This window comes from Stegostoma tigrinum, chromosome 3 (genome assembly GCF_030684315.1).
Source record: "Stegostoma tigrinum isolate sSteTig4 chromosome 3, sSteTig4.hap1, whole genome shotgun sequence".
Classification (NCBI taxonomy): Eukaryota; Metazoa; Chordata; class Chondrichthyes; order Orectolobiformes; family Stegostomatidae; genus Stegostoma; species Stegostoma tigrinum.
The window spans coordinates 105830372-105850361 of NC_081356.1; the positions used below are offsets into that span (position 1 = coordinate 105830372).

Genomic DNA, 19990 nt, shown 5'->3' on the forward strand with positions numbered 1-19990 from the left:
AAAACTCCTTACCGTGTTTTCTTGTCTCATGTTGCCTTTGCTTCTTCTGCTAATTAACAGGAATCATTGTTTCTTGGTTACTGACCCTTCTGCTATTGAAAAAAGATTTTCCTGGTCCTGAGCCGAAATGTCAGCTTTCCTGCTCCTCTGATGCTGCCTGGCCTGCTGTGTTTATCCAGTTCCACACTGTGCTATCTCTGACTGCAGCATCGGCAGTTCTTACTATCTCTTCATTGATAAAAATTTTAAAAATCAGCTTTTCCATATTTACTTTACCAAAACACTTTATGGTTTTTGCATACCTTTATTAAATTTCTTCACTGATGCAAACAACTACAGTTTCTCTAGTCTGCCTGAATTGAACCGGCTCCATCTAGTAACTTTCTTTTGCATCCTTTCTAAAGTGCCCATAACTGAGTGCAATATTCCAGCTAGTGTCTAACGTGTTAGTTATTGCTTGGTATTGTACTCCATGCCTCTGTTTTTTTAAGCCAAGGATATAGTATACTTCATTAATGGCATTGTCAACATGTCCTGTCACTTTGAAAGAATTGAATATCTATATCCTCAGGGCTACCTGTTCCTGCACAATCTCTATACTTGCAATGTTTACTTATTTTGCCTCTCTTCATACTTCTTGCTAAAATAAATGCTTCACACTTCTTTACATTAAATTTAATCTACCATGGGTCTGCCAATTTCTCCAGTCTATAACAAAAATGGAAATTGCTGGAGAAGCTCAGCACATCTGGCAGCATCAGTGGGAAGAAAGCAGAGTTAAAGTTTCGAGCCTGGCGACTCTTCGTCAGAACTTCACCAGTCTATATCCTCCTGAAGTCTGTTTCCATCCTCTGAATTGCTTACACCTTTTCACGTTTTGTTGTCAGTTTGAAACTTTGAATGTTGCCTTATGTATCCAGGCATTTAACACATATCAAAAAGAGCAACGGTGTGAACACCGATCCCTCTGGGGCACCATTCCCTCTAAGCTGTGCGTGGACCTTTCAGGAGCATCTCAGAGGTTTCATATGTGCCAATGCATTAACTTCTAGTTCTGGAAGCCACTGCACGGACGTCGGAGGTCTGCACTGCAGCAGGAAAAACAACAGGTGAGAAGATTTTTTTTCTCTGTTAACATAGTGTGACTTTGGAACTTTGCCTCAGAAGGTAATGGGTTATTTTTAAGGCGCCTTATTTTTAAGGCAGATTCTTGTTAGGTAAGGGAGTCAAAGTTATTGAAGATATTGGGAACGCAGATTTCAAAATTCAAAAAGATTATCTATTAAGTGGTGGAGCAAGCTTGAGAGGCAAAGTGGCCTTCTTCTGCTCCAAATTTGTACATTTTGTAAAATGGCACATAGTGCAGGAATCCCCTGAGAGAATCTTACTCTCCACACAACATTCAGTTCTGAATACCAACAAGACTGATGGCTTGTTTGGGGCTGCAGTGTGAGTGAAGAACATATTGCCATTTGTGGTTTAGATAAATAAAACACACAAAAGACTGGAAAAACAACAGTGAGAGAACGATTTACATTTAGAGGAATAGACAAGTTTTTCTGTGGTCACAGATGTGAATCCAGGATGATGTGTTGCCTCCTTGGAGCCATTGTCAAGGATATCACTGAATGGTTACGAAACAGTCAGATGGGATGGATGAATAACTGGCAGTCATGCTTCACACTAGTGCCAGCAAGGTAAGCACAGGAAGGATGCGATCCTACAGTCAGCATTTAGAGATTTGTCTAGGAAATTAGCAAGCATATCCTCAAAAGTAGTCCTTTCCATGTTAGTCATTGTAGCACACTTAAGTAAGTGTAGAAATGGGATAAAGCAGACGAATGAGTAACTGGAAAAGCTTTTTTTATTCATTTGTGGGATGTGGGTGTTGCTGGCTGGTCAGCATTTATTGTTCGTCCCTAGCTGCCCTTGAGAAGGCGGTGGTGAGCTGCCTCTTGAATCGCTGCAGTCCATGTGCTGTGGCTTGTCCCCACTGGGTTTTCAGACGGGAGAATTGCAAATGTTGTACCTTGTTTGAAAAAAATAAGCCCAGCAACTACAGGCCAGCCAGTTCAACTTTGGTGCAGGGGAAGTTTCTAAAATTAATAATGTGGGGGAAAAAAAGTTATTAATTACTAACTTTGGTCTATTCCCTTAAACGACTTATTGGGACAGTTCGAATAGTGAATGACTGGATCCCAGACCGATTGCCTTCCTATGACACTTCCTGGCCATGATCCAGTTTCCAGACTGGAGAGTTATGGACATAAACCCTGACCACCCCGAGTGGTCATCTGACTGTGCTCCAGTCCCTGGGCTGACATCAGACTCTGCCCTTGACTTACTGGGCTGGGAGGCTCTGCCTGAGGAGTGTCTCCTTTGTCCTGATTGAGGACTGCTCCCTTAGACTTTGTGATCTGGCCACTCAGTGGATGCACATGCAGACTGTCTGGCACATGCGTAGCTGGTGTATGGCGCATCTGTGAGATTTCTGTAACAATGTGCAGTACAGCAACATGTTGATTGATCCTTTTGACTGATCACTGCTGACAATCATAACAAGCTTATTTTTTGTCTGCACTAAACAAAGATGCAAGACAGAAGTGGTCTGAGCCCTTAAGGCTCTGGCTGAGGGGGCAAAGTAGGGATACTGTGATCATCAAGGTAGCACAAAGAGAGTGACTACTAAGAGAGGAGACCAGGGAACCCTGAGTCCTGGGCCATATCATGATCTTGGTTTCTGTCCCTGGATTCAGAGTTTCCTTGCAGCAACATTCTGATGAAAGGGGTCAGTGCGCTCTAAAATTCAGCAGTGAAATGCAGAAGCATACTCTAAGTGGACGGGAATTGTGCCATGATGATGTGATGAGGCTGGCTGGTGAAGGTACCAATATTTGTGGATGTGGGATGCATGCCGTTGCTGTCCAGGGGGTGTGCTCTGAGATGTTGGTGACTGCTGTCCAAGATGGAGGTATGGAGGAGCAAGTTGCTGGCTGGAGTCACTAAATAACTGCTCTGACATTCATGTTGGGAATTCTTGGCAACATGTTTCTACTCAGTGGATGGAAGAATGGGAAACAGAATATTGATGAGGTAAGATTAGGTAGTAGTAATGGTAGTAATGAGCTATAATCCATTGAAATATGCCTCTAGCTGTTCACAAGCAGGATTTGACCATCTAACATTTGGTTGTAAAATAGCACTTCTGGTCTTGATGTCAAGATGGTTCTCACTGATTTTCCTGACATCCTCACCAGGGACCAGGTCATTTTGGGGCTGGGAAGATTCCGCCCAGACACACAAATTCGTGACTTGTTCGCCAAAAGGAAATAAACAATAGCTGTGAGATAATGAGTACTATGGCGTGGCATGGTGGCTCTGTGGTTAGTACTGCTGCCTCACAGCACCAGGGACTTGGGTTCAGTTCTACCCTTGGGTGACTGTCTGTGTGGAGTTTGCACATTCTCCCTGTGTTTGCATGGGTTTCCTCCCACAGTCCAAAGATCTGCAGGCTAGGTGGATTTCCCTTAGTGTTCAGGGATGTATAGATTAGGGGGATGGGCCTGTGTGGAATGCTCTGAGGGTTAATGTGGACTCTTTGGGCCAAAAGACCTGTTTCCACACTATAGGGATCCATGTGATAACTGAACGAGTAGTAAGAGGTATCAAGTACAATGCAGATGGGGTGCTTTGTTGCTGCATCTGCCGCAAATGTAGTCTTGTCCAATAATTGTTGATGCTGGGGAAATCATTTTAAAAAAAAATTCGCAAACAGCAAAAACACCCATCACTTATGCCACTCATCATTTTAAAAATCTTGATTGTAATTACACCTTTTCTCCTATGAGAGCAATTTCAGTTCATCAAGTCTTTCTATATAAATGGAAGTCTTCGATCCTGAAATCATTCCTATTGATTTTCACTGAATCATCTCCAAAAGATCAACAATCTTTTAAACTCCTGAGTTATATATCCATCATTAATCATTGATTAATTTTCACAGTTCCAAGTTCTGTTTTGAGACTTTACGTACCTCTGTTAGTATAAATCATGAATAAAAATCAGTGCTATCACTGAAATCTTAACAAGACGAGAGAATAAAATTCAGGTGAAAATTACATGTGCATGAATGTCTTTTTGCAATTTAGATTTTTTTTAATACTAGCAAATTAATAGCACGTACAAAGTATCACTTACAAAGTATCACTTTTTGAGCATCCAGGATTGTGAGCATGTATTGTACTCAGAGCACGTTCAATACAGAAAGAATCTGTGTTTATTTTTAGGTATGCATAACATTTGAGGAAAATGACTGAATATTTCTAACTGAATGAAGAAGTCCACCAAAGGTCCATCTTATTAATATTGTCAAACACTATACCATGTGTAGGGCTTTGAGAAATGGAAACATTGCAATGGTAAAGATAAAGAGTGTTGATTGTAACTTCCAACAGGAAACCAGTTGGAATGTATGGCAATCTGATGCGGGTTTCTTTGTTGAAGGCCTGGATCTAATTTGAATAGTGCTGGTCAGCTACTTGCCCATTCCAGATGTAAACAGGTAACTGACTGGCACAATGAGGTAAAGATTACTCCATTGCTACCGTTAGCACTCCTTTGTCTTTTGCTTTGTGCACCTTCACCAACTGTTCTACTTGATCCAGTTCCCACTTTGCCGTCAACATAAATACCATTCAACACAAATAAATTTTCCAGCCCTGTACAGTACCAATGAAATCATGGGACTTGAAATGTTAACTCTGTCGCCAGGACTAGAGGGCCAATGCAACAGTACTTGTGGTAAAACACAACGCGCAATTTTATCAATTCAATCTATATAGGTTCAGATAATGGCAGTATGTCTGGATCACCATGATATAATAACGTGGTGGAAATGTCAATGGCTTCCTTAAGTTGTTCATTAATGAGTTGGTGATGGAAGGAGTGTCAAGCATCATTAGTGTTCTTGAAGCTGTGCTCATCCAGGCTAGCATGGGCCAGAGAATATTCCATCACACTCTGAACTTGAGGCTTGAAGTCGATGGAAGGTTTTTGAGGAGTCAAATGTTGAGTTGTTCACTGCACATTACCCAGCCTTCAGCTTGCTATTGCTGCTGCAGTATTTATAATCACTCGTCCAGTTACCTTACTGGACAATGGTCACCTCCAGGATTTTGAAGGTGAGGAAATTTACTGATGGTATTTCCAATGAATGAGGAGATATCGATGGAGTTGGCTATAGCCTGATAATTCTGTGATACATATATTACTCGCCCAGATCAGCCTAACCCTGCATGGTGCCCGCTCTTGGGGCATGCATACACCACTGACTGCTTCATAGTCTGACTAACAATGTAACAAAACACTGTGCAACCATCTGTGAATATTCCCACTTCCGATCTTAATGCGTGAAGCAAGTCATCCCGTACTGTGAGAGTGGAGATCCTATAGGATTGAATTGCCGCGTTGCTTGACGGGGGAGCCTCTTAAACACGGTTTCCCTTGGGCCTGAAACCCCAGTCACGAAAAGCGTCTAGTCCTGCAGGGTGTAATGGGCTGTGTAAGCCAACAGTGGCCGGGGAGAGGCGCTGCTCCCCACGGTATAACGGGACGGTGAAGGAAGCTGAGTGTAGGGGAGGAGAAAGAGAGGGGTAGAGCGGCTGCGAGTCAGTGCGGGACGTGTGTATACACAATCCGGAGTGAGCGCAGTGAGACGAGGATGTACGAGGAGAACCTGACTTTGCACAGACCCCGCTATGGATGTGAGTACCCTGTTCCAGGTTTTGAGAATGGCACTGTGCAGCCCCGTGCTACTTTATATCCACAACACGCGACTCCCGGGCAAGCTGCAACAACTTTTGCCACAGAAATCGATACAAAGATGCAAATGACATTTGAAGCCTCCTCCCCTGCCCTGAAAGGGTCATTCCAATTCTGGGGCATTAATCTAATCGGGCTTGGTGTCTGGAATACAGAAAACGCTTCTTTTACATATCTTAAGTTTTTTCGTGTGTGCAGCTTCGCAAGGGGACGTGTCTTCAGATTTCCGGTTTCCTCTCGAAATTACTTTTTTTGTGCGTCTCGCATCTTTGCGTCGTTGAATCTGAAACGTATTCCCTCTTCCCCTAAAGATTTTGTTTTACATTTTTTTTCCAATTGCAATTTTAAACTTCTTCTGGCATTTGCAAACTTCGAACACTGCAGGAGAGAGTGCGCCCACATTGGGATTTTATCAGAGGCGAGACCTGGTGGCGAATTGAAGGTTCCTCCTGTGTGCAGTTGGGGATTACAGGGGACTCACTCAGCAAGGGCGCGGATACCTTCTTACAGTGTACTTTGAACACATGGTAGCTTCTGTATTCCGAACATATCTTCATCCTTTAATTTTTCAGTAATCTTTAACTGTTATGAAGATGTGCACAAACTGTTACCGACTTGAAACTGACCCAGCTTCTCCCTTTTTTAATAGGGTGGGGTGGTGACAAACCAAAGAAGAAATGACTTTGAACCACCTGTTAACTAATTTGCATGTTTTGAAGCTTTCATTCTCTCAATTTTGTCTGGTGATAGGAAAAGTGTCGAAATGTCACCCTTGTTACTGTTTTCTCCTGTCAGAACATGCAAGAAACTTTCCTACAATTAATGGTGACACCACACGTGGAATACTGTGTACAGATTTAGTTTTCATACCTGGGGGCAGGATTTTTCCCCTCCCCCGCCCAAATGGATGCAGCATCTGGGATTGGGAGATTTGTTTTCTGATTTGAGTAGCTTGATTTAAATGTTTTTTTTTAAATGAAAGAGAAGGTAATTACAGTGTGTAGACTACACAGGGTACAAGCTGGGAGAATGCTCTCTTTGGATTTTTGTTATGTTTGTGTCTGCTGTCCTTGATTAGGTGGTGAATGTGGAGATGGCCTGTAAACTGGTCATCTCTTGTAAGATTTCACAGCAAACAGTGGGCATGGTGGATGGGGTTGGAACCTGACAACTGTTTCAAAACCTGTGGGTTTGAGAAGCACAGAGGATTCTGGCCCAAGTGTTGTTATAAGGGAGTCAGCTATTTATTATTGAGATGCGAAATTTCTTCATTCACATGATTGAGAGACTTTGAATATCTCAATGTTGGATGGTCACTTGTTGCATGCATTCAAATCAGAGTAAAATTGTGTAAATGAAAAAAAATCTAGGAAAATAGGACTATTGCTATTAAGAACAGCTGTCTGGATTAGCCACAATTTCACAGAATGATAATTCAATAAATGCCCTATACATTTCTTATGGTTAAAAGCATGTAGCAAAATAATATGCTGGTCTCTATGTATTTAGGGTTCAATAAGAACATAGACCTCTTGAGCTGCCCACCCATCTATTTCAAGCCCACCGACTCCCACAGCTACCTAGAATACACCAGCTCCCACCCACCTTCTTGCAAAAATTCCATACCCTATTCCCAATTCCTTTGCCTCTGCCGCATCTGCTCCCAGGATGAGGTATTCCACTCCCATACATCTCAGATGTCCTCGTTTCTCAAGGACCACGCCTCCCCCGACCCCCCCCCCCACCAACCACACTGGTCGAGAATACCCTCGAATGAGTCTCCTGCATTTCCTGCAACTCATCCCTCATACTCTGCCCCTGCAATAACCGCCAAAAGAGAATCCCCCTAATCCTCACGTACTACCCCACCAACCTTTGGATCCAACACATCATCCTCCGACACTTCCGCCATCTACAATCCGATCCCACCACCAAAGACATCTTTCCATCTCCACCCTTGTCTGCTTTCCGGAGGGACCACTCTCTCTGGGACTCCCTTGTCCGCTCCACACTCCACTCCAGCGCCACCACACCCGGCACTTTTCCCTGCACCCTCAGGAACTACTACACCTGCCCCCATACCTCCCACTTCACCCCCATCACGGGCACCAAGAAGACTTTCCACATCAAGCAGATGTTCACCTGCATATCTGCCAATGTGGTATACTGCATCCGCTGTACCCGTTGTGGCCTCCTCTACATTGGGGAAACCAATAGAAGGCTTGGGGACCGCTTTGCAGAACACCTATGCATGGTTAACACTAAACAACTGCACCTCCCAGTCGCAAACCATTTCAACTCCCCCTCCCATTCCTGAGACGACGTGTCCATCCTGGGCCTCCTGCAGCACCACAACGATGCCACCTGAAGGTTGCAGGAACAGCAACTCATATTCTGCCTGGGAACCCTGCAGCCCATTGGTATCAATGTGGATTTCACAAGCTTCAAAATCTCCCCCCCCCCCCCCCACCGCCGCATCCCAAAACCAGCCCAGCTCATCCCTGCCTCCCTAACCTGTTCTTCCTCTCACGTATCCCCTCCTCCCACCTCAAGCCGCACCTCCATTTCCTACCTACTAGCCTCATCCTGCCCCCTTGACCTGTCCATCCTCCCCTGACTGACCTATCTCCTCCCTACCTCCCCACCTACACTCACCTCTACTGGCTCCATCCCTGCCTCTTTAACGTGTCTGTCTCCTCTCCACCTATCTTCTCCTCTATCCGTCTTCGGTCCGCCTCCCCCCCTCACCGTATTTATTTCAAACCCTTTTCCCCATTCCCCCTCTCTGATGAAGGGTCTAGGCCCGAAACATCAGCTTTTGTGCTCCTGAGATGCTGCTTGGCCTGCTGTGTTCATCCAGCTCCACACTTTATCTCTACTACCCACCTAAACATTATTGGTTTAAGCAGGTAAAACATAAACTTTGCAAACTTTGAACTTCAGGCCTGGATTTTAGCCTGCTGATGTCAGAACGCGTCAATCCTCCATTTTGCCTGTGGTGTGAAATTCTTAAACAGGATATATCAAAAGCATGTTATTGTTTGTAAAACATATGTATTTTTAATTTTATTTGTCTATCATCTTAGAAGTTTGAGTTTCTTTTAAACACTGTCTTCATGTCAGTTCCTGTCATGGAGATGAACAATTTTGTTAATGATTTGCGGACTTCAGTTATTGAATTATAGGGAGAGCTATGTTTTGATGACCTATTTTAATAGGTACAAGTTGGTACTGTTGGGATCATGTTTCTTTGATTCCATATCATTTAAATAGTAATTAGACTTTCTCAGATAATTTCTCACTACTGTTTATAATTTCTACTCATTGAAGGAATAGTGGCCTGTCACAACATAATTAAAAGAACTGCTGCCCCGCAGCAGCAGTTCTTTTAATTTTTCATGGGATGTGGGTGTTGATGGCAAAGCCAGCATATGTTGCCCATCTTGAGTTGACCTTGAACTGAATGGCTTGCTTGCACATTTCAGTCAGTTAGACTGTTACAGACCTCACATGTAGGCCAGACCAGGTACGTATGACCTGATCCTTCTCTAAAGGTCATTGAACCAGGTGCATCTTTACAGCAATTGCTGTTAGTTTCACAGTCATTATTACTGAGGCTAGATATCAAAGTCAGTTTTATTAATTGAACATAAATTGTTCTTGCTGCCATCTTGGGATTTGAACCATGCCCTCAGACTATTGGCTTTCGCCGTTAGGGGAATTATCAATGATCACTCACATCATTGTGTCCTCATCACAAAACAAAATATGACACCAAATCATCTAAAGGTAAGTTAGATCAGATGACTAAAGGTTTGGTCAAAGATGTAGATTTTAAGAAGTATTTTCTGTGATGTCAAGATGTAGAGATAAGGGGAGGAAATATGAGAACTGAGGTCCTGAAGAGCTGAAGATATCACCATGAAGATGTAGCATTTAAAGGAGATGGCCTAGTGGTATCATTGTTATTAATCCTGGGACCTAGATTTGAATCCTACCATTGCAGATGGTGAAATTTGAATTCAATAAAAATCTGGAATAAAGCATCTATGTGAGGTCAGAGTGACAGCCCTTGGCATCAAGGCTGCATTCAACAGACTGGTGTCAAGGAGCCCTGGCAAAGCTGAAATTGGTGGGAATCTAGGGACAAACTCTTCAGTGGTTAGAGTCATATATGACACACAGGAAGATGATTGTGATTGTTAGAGGTCAGTCATCTCAGTTCCAAGATATCGCTGCAGAAATTCCTTAAGGCAGTTTATTAGGCCTAACCATCTTCAGATGCTTCATCAATAGCCTTCCCTCTAACGTAAGATCAGAAGTGGGGATGTTCTCTGATGATTGAATAATGCCCAGCACCATTCGCAATGACTCAGATACTGAAGCAGGACTTGTCCAAATGCAACAAGATCTGGACAATATCCAGGCTTGGGCTGACAAGTGGCAAAAAGCATTTGCACCACACACATGCTACCCTATGATCATCACCAATAAGAGACAATCTAACTACCGCCCTTAACATTCAATGGTGTTACCATCACTGAATCCCCCACTCAAGAGCCTGAGGGTTATAATTGACCAGAAACTCAACTGGATTCATCACACAAATGCAGTGGCTAGAACAGCAGACCAGAGGCTAGGAGTACTCAGGAGAGTAACTCACCCCTCGATTCTCAAACCCTGTCTACCATCTACAAGGCACAAGTCAGGAGTGTGATGGAATACTCCCTACTTGCCTGGATGAGTGCACCCCAACAACAGTGAAGAAGCTTGACACCATCCAGGACAAAGCAGCTACTTGATTGGGACTACATCCACAGCAGGCATCCACTCCCTCCACCACTGATGCACAGTAGCAGCAGTTTGTACTATCTACAAGATGCACTGCAGAAATTCAACAAAGGTGCTCCGACAGCTCCTTCCAAACCCATTACCACTTCCATCTAGAAAGACAAGGGCAACAGATAAGTGGGAACTTCCAGTTTCAAGTTCTCTTCCAAGTCACTCACCATCCTGACTTGCAAATATTGCTGTTCCTTCACTGTGATGGGTGAAAATCCTGGTATTTGCCCTCTAATGACATTCTGAGTTAACCCACAGCGGGTGAACTGCAATAGTTTGAAATGTAGCTCACCACCACAACCTCAAAGGCAACTAGGGACAGGCAATAAATGCTATCACAGACAATAATGTCCACATCGCATGACGCAATTTAAAAAATAAATCAGGGAGACTCCGCCAGAATTCGATGAGCATAAATATTTCAGAGGGAATGGTAGACAAGGTTACAGTAATTTACCTGGTGATAGGAATGAGGCATTGGAAAGATTTCGGAGGAAGGTCAAGAATTTTCAGAGCAAGGTGTTGCTTGACAGTATAGATCAGTGAGCACAGGGGTGAAAGATAATTGGAATCAAGTTTGAGTTAAGATGCAGGCAGCAGAGTTCATGGAGAGGAAAATATGGGAGACCAGCCAGGACTGCAATGAATATTTCAAGAGTGGAGTAACAGAGGAATGAATGAGACTTTTCACAGCAGATGAGTTGAGACAGGGGTGAAGTCAGGTTACATTAAAGAAGGGAAAATAAATGATCTTAATGAGGGCATGAATTGGTGTTTGGAAACTTACTTTTGTGTCAAATAGAACACCAGTGTCATGAATGAGGTGTCTCTTGGGAGAAGAATGAAGTTTGTAGCTCGGGAGATGGAGTTTCGAGCAGGGACCAGAAACAACTACTTTAGTTTTTGCAGTGTTTAATTGGGAGGAAACTTGTGCTATTCAATCCAAGATATCAGGTAAGTAGTATAATAATTTAAAACACTGGAGGAGTTGAGCAAGATGGCAGTAAGGCATAGCTGGATGTTATAAGAACTCATCTGAAAACTAGCCATTTTTTTTGATGTGAGTAAGGGACAGTGTGCACGTGAGCAATAGGAGGCAGGTTTGAATAAACCCAAGGGGCACAGCAGAGGTAAGGATGCGGGTGTAGGAAGGAAGGTGAGGTAGAGAAACCATTGTATTGAACACAGGAAAGTTCTAAGCTTCAAGTTCTGATGAATGAATTCGTAGGAATCTGAGTATGGTGATTGACGTTAGTACATTGAAACCTCAGTCTTCATTTTTGAGTGAAGCATGAACTAGCGAGCTAATGATTAAGACAACTAATTACAGTGAAGGTGCAGTTCAGTGGCATTTGAAATATTGTGTTGTGCATCAGATTGTGGTGTGACTGAAGGAACAAATCATGCCCTTAACAACTGATGTTTTAATGACACTTCTGAAAACCTTCAGTTCTAGCTAAACTCAGTATGGTGGAAGGAAATGTTTGATCCAATTAACAGAACTGAATATGAACTTTATTTTAGTCAAATGTTTTTACACCGTTCAGACTCCAGCATATTTGTGTTGATAATTGAAGATCTCAAATGATTAGACTAATGTTTTAATTTTGTCATTTGTATACAGTATTTTTAAATCACTTTCTGTACGTTGTACGTGAAATTTTGAGTTTCAAATATCTGCACTACACAGCTTACTTAGGAATTTTCTGCTGTAGTTCAGTTGGACACTGTTGTAATGGACATAGGTTGATGACTGGTGCAATGGACCAAAGGACCTCTTCCAGTGCTGTCAAAACTATCAATTCTAATACCATTTTTCTGGCACTTAGCCCATAGCCTTGTGTGCTGTGGCATTTCAAGTATTCGTCTCAGTGTTTTGACGCTTCCCACCTCTAACAGCTTTTTAGGCAGAGTTCTATATACTGTCAATTCTCTGGGTGAAAAGTTTCCACCCCCCCCCCCCTCAAATCCCTTTACACCCCTCATGCTTTACCTTCAAACCATACCCTCCTTGCATCTGTACTCAATGTCTTGACAATAAAGGCATTATCCTATAAACCTTCTTAACCACTTTATTTCACTATCCTTCAGCCTTCAAGGATCTGTGGACTTGCACACCAAGATCCTTGTGTACTTCCTAGGTTCATGTTTAATATTAACTCCCTTGCTTTATTTGTCCATTGAAAATTTATCACCAATCACTCTCATACTTGTACTAACACTTGCAACCTCATGCATGCGTTTTTTTTTTCGGAATTGAATTCCATTTGCCCCTGAGCTGCTGTCAATATTATCGTGCAGTGTAGCTAAAATATTTTCAGACCACCGTGGTAAGGTAGAATTGCTGCCTTTTACAAACTGAAATTGATAGGGCCTGCCTTGTCTCATGTGGTAACATGATCAAGTGAAAAGGGGCTCTTGTTAAGACATAGTTAATTGCATGATATCAAGTACAACTTACTTTGGTGCAATAAACAAATATATTACAAAAATTGAGGAGACCTGGATGATTGACCTGTCTTCCTTAAGATCCATAGCTGTTCTGACTTCCCCATCTCTGTCCTTATGATATCAGTTTGGGTGGAGCTTAATGTCACCTTCAGCATTAGCTCTTTTAGAACCATTCCGTATATAACAGATACTGAAACGTAACCAGATAAATAGCAGGTTGATGCTTGGCCATAAGTACGTACTCACATCTGAATGTGAAGTAGGCGTAGGCCTAACAGCCAATTGAACATGTGCTGCTCTTCAATATAGTCATGACTGACCTGGTATTAGCCACAACCGTACATTCCTGTATACCTGTTATAAGCTTGTTAGTCAAGAATCTATTTAATTTTGTGTTAAAAGTATTCTCAGTTCTTAGCTCCACTACTCTCTGTGGAATAGAACACCCAAATCACATGACCATTCAAGACAGGAAAAAGAACTCCTCAGTTCTTTACGAATTTGAGCATGTGCTGCCTCGTTCTAGTCTGTCCCACAAGTGAAACATCATTTCAGTGCCCTCCTTGTCAGGTCTCCTCAGAATTTCGTTTTAATAAGATCAGCTCTTATGGTTCTAAATTGCAATGGATTGTGGTGTAGCCTGTCAAACTTTTCCCTGTGGGACCCTTCCACCCCCACCACCACCCAGTTCCAGGCATCAGTCAAGTGAGCCTCATCTGAATTGCATCAAACAGGTGAGCCATCTTCTAAAATACCATGTCCAGTTCTGTTTACCCAGTTATAGGAAGGATATTATTAAGCTGGAGAGGGTTCAGAAGAGATTTACCAGGATGTGGCCAGGAATGGAAAGTTGGAGTTATAAAAAATAGGCTGGGACTGTTTTTGCTGGAGAGTAGGAGGTAGAGAGGCGACCTTTATAGAAATTCATAAAACAATGAGAGGTATAGATAGACTTAATGGTAGTTGTCTTTTCCTGAGGATGAGGGAGTTTCAAAACTAGGGGACACACAGGTGAGGGGCAAATTTTTTACATAGGGTAGTTCAGGTGTGGAATGGCTTCCTGAAGTACTAGTGGCTGTTGGTACAATCACAAAGTTTAAAAGACGTTTGGATAAGTACATGAATAGGAAAGGTTTGGAGGGATAGGGGCCAGGAGCAGGCAGGTGGGACAAGTTCAGTTTGGGATTATGTTTGGCTTGGACCGAAGGGTATGTTTTCGTGCTTCATGGAATCATAGAATCTTCATAGAGTTCCCACAATGTGGAAACAGGCCCTTTGGCCCAACAAGTCCACATCGACCCTTGGGCATTCCACCCAGACCCATCCCCCTATAACCCACCTAATCTGCACATCCCTGAATACTGTGGGCAATTTAGCATGGCCAATCCACCTAACCTGCATATCTTTGGACTGTGGGAGGAAACTGCAGTAGCCGGAGGAGACTCACGCAGACATGGGTAGAATGTGCAAACTCCACACAGCCCGAGGGTGGAGTCGAACCCATGCCCCTTGTGCTATGAGGCAGCGGTGCTCACCACTGAGCTGCCATGCTGCCCCCATGCTGTACGACACTAATACGTTTACTTCTGTCCTTAAGTAAAGAATTAAAATTTTACACTACTCGGAAGTGGCTTTGCCAGCGCTAGATACGTCTGTAATGAAACATCCTAATTTGGTATTCAAATTCCCCCACAATATACAACATTCAATTTGTCTTCCTAATCACTCGCAATACCTGCATTTCATTTTTTTTCTCTCTCAGAACACTCCTCTGCCCCTGAATTCTGCAATGTATTAAAATGTATTGGTTTTGTTCCTGCCAAAGTGGACAAACCTAGAAAGCATAAGAAATAGGAGCCGGAGTAGGCTATTTGGCATTTTGAGCCTGCTGTGCCATTCAGCATAATCTTGGCTGATCATCCTACTCAGTACCCTGTTCCTATTTCCAGCCCATACCCTTTGATCCCTTTAACCCCAAACACTATATCTAAATCTTCTTGAAAACATTCACCGTTTTGGCCACCACCGTTTTCTGTGGCAGAGAATTCTACAGGCACTCAACCCTGTTGATGAAGAAATTTCTCCTTATCACAAGTTTCCTTTTTCTCACTTTATACTACATCTGTCAACTCTCTGCCCACTCATTTCACTCTACTGTATGCTTTTGTACTATTGCTCTATTGTCTACTTCACAACTTACTTTCCAACCTATCTTTACATCATCAGCAAACTTAGTATTTGGCCCCTTCATCTGAGTTATTTCATTGGATTGTAAGCAGGTCCGGGCCCCAGCACTAATTACTGTGGCTCTTCATTTTTTTACACGCAAGACTGAAAATCTGTTTATGCCTGCCCACTCTTTCCTGTTGGCACAGTGGATTGATGAGTTTTTACATTGCCTCTACCTGATGAGCTTTTATGAATTAGCTGAACGTCGGCTGGTGAGTTAGTTTTGTATGACTGACCAAATAGGGGAATGAATGAGCCTCTGTTCGCTTGTAATCTGTACTTTTGTAGCAACGTGATGAGGACTGACTCTGTTGCTCTGTGATTAAGCCTGTTGTCAAACAGCCTGCCAACATCCTTGCCACTGCTGATGGAAATCAGGGCTACTGTTTTGAGGGAGCTATGTCTGATTGTGTCAGTCAGCGCACTCTCTGAATTACAAAGATACTCAAAGCACTAACAGCTGCTTGAAGTGAAGGCCAGCAGACGCTTTCAGTTCAGACAGTTCTCAGTGCCGTTCAACATTGGGACCTCGAAGGGTCATATTCAGAAAGGTAACAAGTCCTCTGGCAAAGGAGATGACTTCATTGGAACCGAATACGGGGCGGGGGGAGAGCATCACTAAATGTAATAAACTGTTGGGAGATTAGGTGATCATAATGTTGTTGTACGCTAATTTGAATACTGCCGACCACTTGTTGAAAGCTGCCTTTCAATGGCAAAACTGGATCTCAAACTCACGGTGGAGGAGTTGAACAAACTATTGATTCACTTCTTGTGTGAAAAGCTCCAGCTGCTGAGGCTATACTGCCTGAACTCCTCCAAAAAAGGGATTCCCGGTCTCCTACAACATCTGCGTGGTGGGCAGCAGCATGGTGGCTCAGTGGCTAGTATTGCTGCTTCACACTGCCAGGGAGCTGTGTTTGATTCCAGCCTAGGGCGACTATGCAAACTCCACACAGACATTCTCCCTGTGTCCACGTGGATTTCCTCTGGCTGCTCCGGTACCCTCCCACAGAACACAGCAAAGCTGAGCAGGTTAAGTGGATGAGCCATGGGAAATGCAGGGATAGGATAGCGGGCTGGTTCTGAGTGTGATGCTGTTCAGAGGGCAGCTCCCTTCTGAGCTTTGAGGAAAAAGCACTTTTCCATACTCTCCCTTTTTCAGACTGCAGATTCTGGCTGAATGTAACTTCCCGGAATTCCTGGCTGGTTTCAGAGTTGTAAGAGAAATGTCATCAACAAAGAGACCAAAGAACCAGAGAAGGTAAACATAGGACCAAGGCAACAGCATCAGGGGTCACAGTTTAAGGATGTGGAGTAAGCCATTTAGGACTGAGATGTGGAGAAATTTCTTCACCTAGAGTGTGGTGAGCCTGTGGAAGTCTCTTCCACAAAATGTGATTGACACCAAACCATTGAATATTTTCAAGAAGAAGTTAGATATAGTTCTTGAGGCTAAAGGGATCAAAGTGTCTGGACAGAAAGCAATTAGATGATCAGCCATGATTGTATTGAATAACAGAATGCTTGAAGGGCTGAATGGTCTACTCCTACTCATTTTCTATGTTTATACATACTGGTCACTGTTTGCTTGAGTTGGGCCTGATTCTTCATATATCTTTGACATAATGTTAATAGCTACAAAGTAATATGAAATAAACCTACTTATTAATCGAGTCTTTAAGTGTTCAGCAGCACACAGCCAGTCATTGTCTCTGCAAACAGCAACCAGCAGGTAGCTATTGCAGCTCTAAGCCTACCGGTAAATGCTCAAAACAGCAGCATTTGCAATATGCCGGCGGTGTGGGTGAACAATATTACAATGAAAGTCACCAACTCTTGTTGTCTCAATGTGATGATTCAACAAGATAGTTCTACCACTAAGGCAAAAATGGTGGATGTATAGTAACACCATCGCTTGCAAGTCCCTGGCAAGCCATACACCAACCTTACTTGGAACTATATTGCCTTTTCTTCACTTGCACTGGGTCCAGATCCTGAACCGCTCTTCTGAACAGGGCGAGTGTGCCTGCACCAGATGGACTGCAACTGTTTTGAAGGAAACTAGGGCTGGACAACGAAAATGTTTATCTTAGGAATAGAACTCCCATTGCAAGAAAGAGTAAAATTGATTGTTTATCATTTTTTCATAAATTAAGACATAGTGGGCCTGAGTGCACATCATCACCCACTCCCTCGTTTAAATGTTCAGCGTCATAATTAAAAACATTGACGAGATGAGCAGATGTCTAGTACTGGAGTTGAGAGAAGCTAGGAACTTTAGTGAAGAAAGGAAATTTTGAACAAAAGGTTAATTGTTTCCAAGAAGTGTAGCATTGCCCTTGAGATGACCCATCATGTCCATGTGCGTGTTGGCTTGACCATCTTCTTCAGATGAAGGTTGTGTACCCTGAGATCTTCTAGACTGTGAATTGGCCACTTGAGTCATCAGGACACCTACAACTGAGAGGTGGAACTGCCAGACATTAACATTGATAACTAGGAGATAGTTGTGGTCTGTCCGTTTGGGAGGCCATCGGAGGCAGCAAGAGGATACAAAATGCTATGCTAGTTGAGCAAAGGGTCTGAGTAAGAGTCACAGAGATGTATAGCATGGAAACAGACTCTTCAGTTCAACTCGGTGCTGATCAGATATCATAAATTAATCTAGTCCCACTTGCCAGCATTTGGCCCATATTCCTGTATCCATCCAGACGTCTTTTAAATGTTAGTATACCCACCTCCACCACTTCTCCAGGCAGTTTCATTTCATACATGCATGACCCTCTGCTTGAAAAGGTTGCCTTTTTAAATCCCTTTTAAATCTTTCCCCTGTCACCTTAAACCTACGCTCTCTAGCTTTGGACTGAGAGTGCAGAGGATTGTGCAGTTTCTCGATCCAATACCATCAAATTTAGCAGAGATTGCCATGCCGGAGAGCAGCTGCTCGGCTACATCAGGTGATCTTTAAGGGTGCTGTAGTTTTTCTTTACTCATACATACTCCAACTCCTGTAGGTTGGGCCAGCGTTTATTGCCGGTCCCTAGTTGAGAAGATGATGACCCTTCTTGAATTGCCGCAGTCCATTTGGTATACGTACACTCAATGCTATTAGGGAAAGAGTTCTAGGATTTTGACTAGTCACCGCGAACAATGGTAGATTCTCGCAAATCAGAAGGCTGCTATTCCAGTGAGATGATTGCTAAACAAATAAGAGGCAAGCAAAACAGAAGATGGTTTGTATCTGTTTTCTGTCTGGTGGCTTTTTGCTGTGCTTGGTTGCAAGACATGCATCGTGCCTAATGACAGACTTTCACAAACAGTGTTGTCTTTGTTTGCAGAATACCCATAGTTGCAGAGTTGTGTTGCTTTTGTCAAGCTTAGCGTTAAGATCTGTTGGGAACGTAGTGTACAATTTAAAAATGTCTCTTAATTCACTTGATCCTGCAGACAAAAAGTTCCAAGTTCCAGCTCATTGAGGATGCAGTTCAGGTCAGACAGACAATTGATCATTGGTTAGAGTTGTTCTGAGAAATGGTCTACAGTGAAACACAAGAGCAGTTGTGTTTTGAAATTGATTCAGATGTTTGGGAATTTGTATTGGGGGCCAGAGTCCAGCAACTCCAATTTAAGTCACATGACCACTCAATCTTTGTATTCTCTGTTCATTAATGGTGGAGCTAAGAAAGCTAAGGCACTGATTTCTTTCATGTAAATCAAAAATTGACATTGGACTGTTTCAATTAAGGTATTGGCACTGGCTGATATTAGTGAATCATAAGTAAAAGATCAACTTACAATTAAAGTTGGAACTGACTTACCAAGTTAATACAAGTTGAATGTGATGTTTTTCACATTTTGTTTGACCGTATTCCATATTATCATCTGTAGGTTGAGCTTTTGTTGTCCATTGAATCTTTGTAATTAGATGGATTTAATCAATTTTTAAGAAAGTATACTGAACCAGTCAGACTAAATACTGCCACAAAGCCAGATCAAAGACTGGGAATCCCGCACAGAATAACACCCCTCCTGGCTCCGCAAAGCTTGTCTATAATGTGCAAGGCGCAGCTTTGGAGTGTGATGGAAAGCTGTACAATTACTTGGATAGCTGCAGTTCCAAAAATGCTCTAAACACAACACTTTGCTGCACAGAAGAGCATGCTTGTTTTGTACCCTATTCACTATTTTCAATATTCACTCCTCCCTCAAAGGACAGTGTCAGAAAGTTTGCACTGGCAAACTCACAAGTTCTTTCAACAGCAACTTCTAAACCTGAGATTTTACCACTAAGATAAAAGCAGTAGATGTATAGTAACACCATCGCTTGCAAGTCCCTGGCAAGGCGTACACCAACTTTACTTGGAACTATGTTGCCTTTCCTTCACTGTCACTGGGCCCAGATCCTGAACCGCTCTTCCAAATAGGGTGAGCGTTCAGATGGATTACAAATGTTTTGAAGAAATTTAGGGATGGGCAGCCAGTACTGATTTTTAGGAGGATTCCCATTTTAAGAAAGAATAAAAGCTATTTTTGGAATTTAGAGACTTCATTGTTCTTCCCTGGATTAGGATGTAGGGAACATATAGCCTTTTTAGGGCCAGCTTTTCTGGGACTGAGTGCACTCGATCACTGTTAAATGTTCAGC

At 42.8% G+C, this 19990-nt stretch overlaps 1 protein-coding gene across 1 annotated transcript in view; it reads left to right on the forward strand.

The window, feature by feature from the left end:
• Positions 1-5511: 5511 nt before the first annotated feature.
• The window catches only part of iqgap2 (IQ motif containing GTPase activating protein 2), a 328015-nt gene continuing 313536 nt past the window's right edge, over positions 5512-19990 (forward strand). The window contains exon 1 of the mRNA XM_048527158.2: positions 5512-5762. Within this exon, the coding sequence (XP_048383115.1) occupies positions 5720-5762 (43 nt within the window). The 5' untranslated portion in view covers positions 5512-5719. The remainder of the gene's footprint in view (positions 5763-19990) is intronic.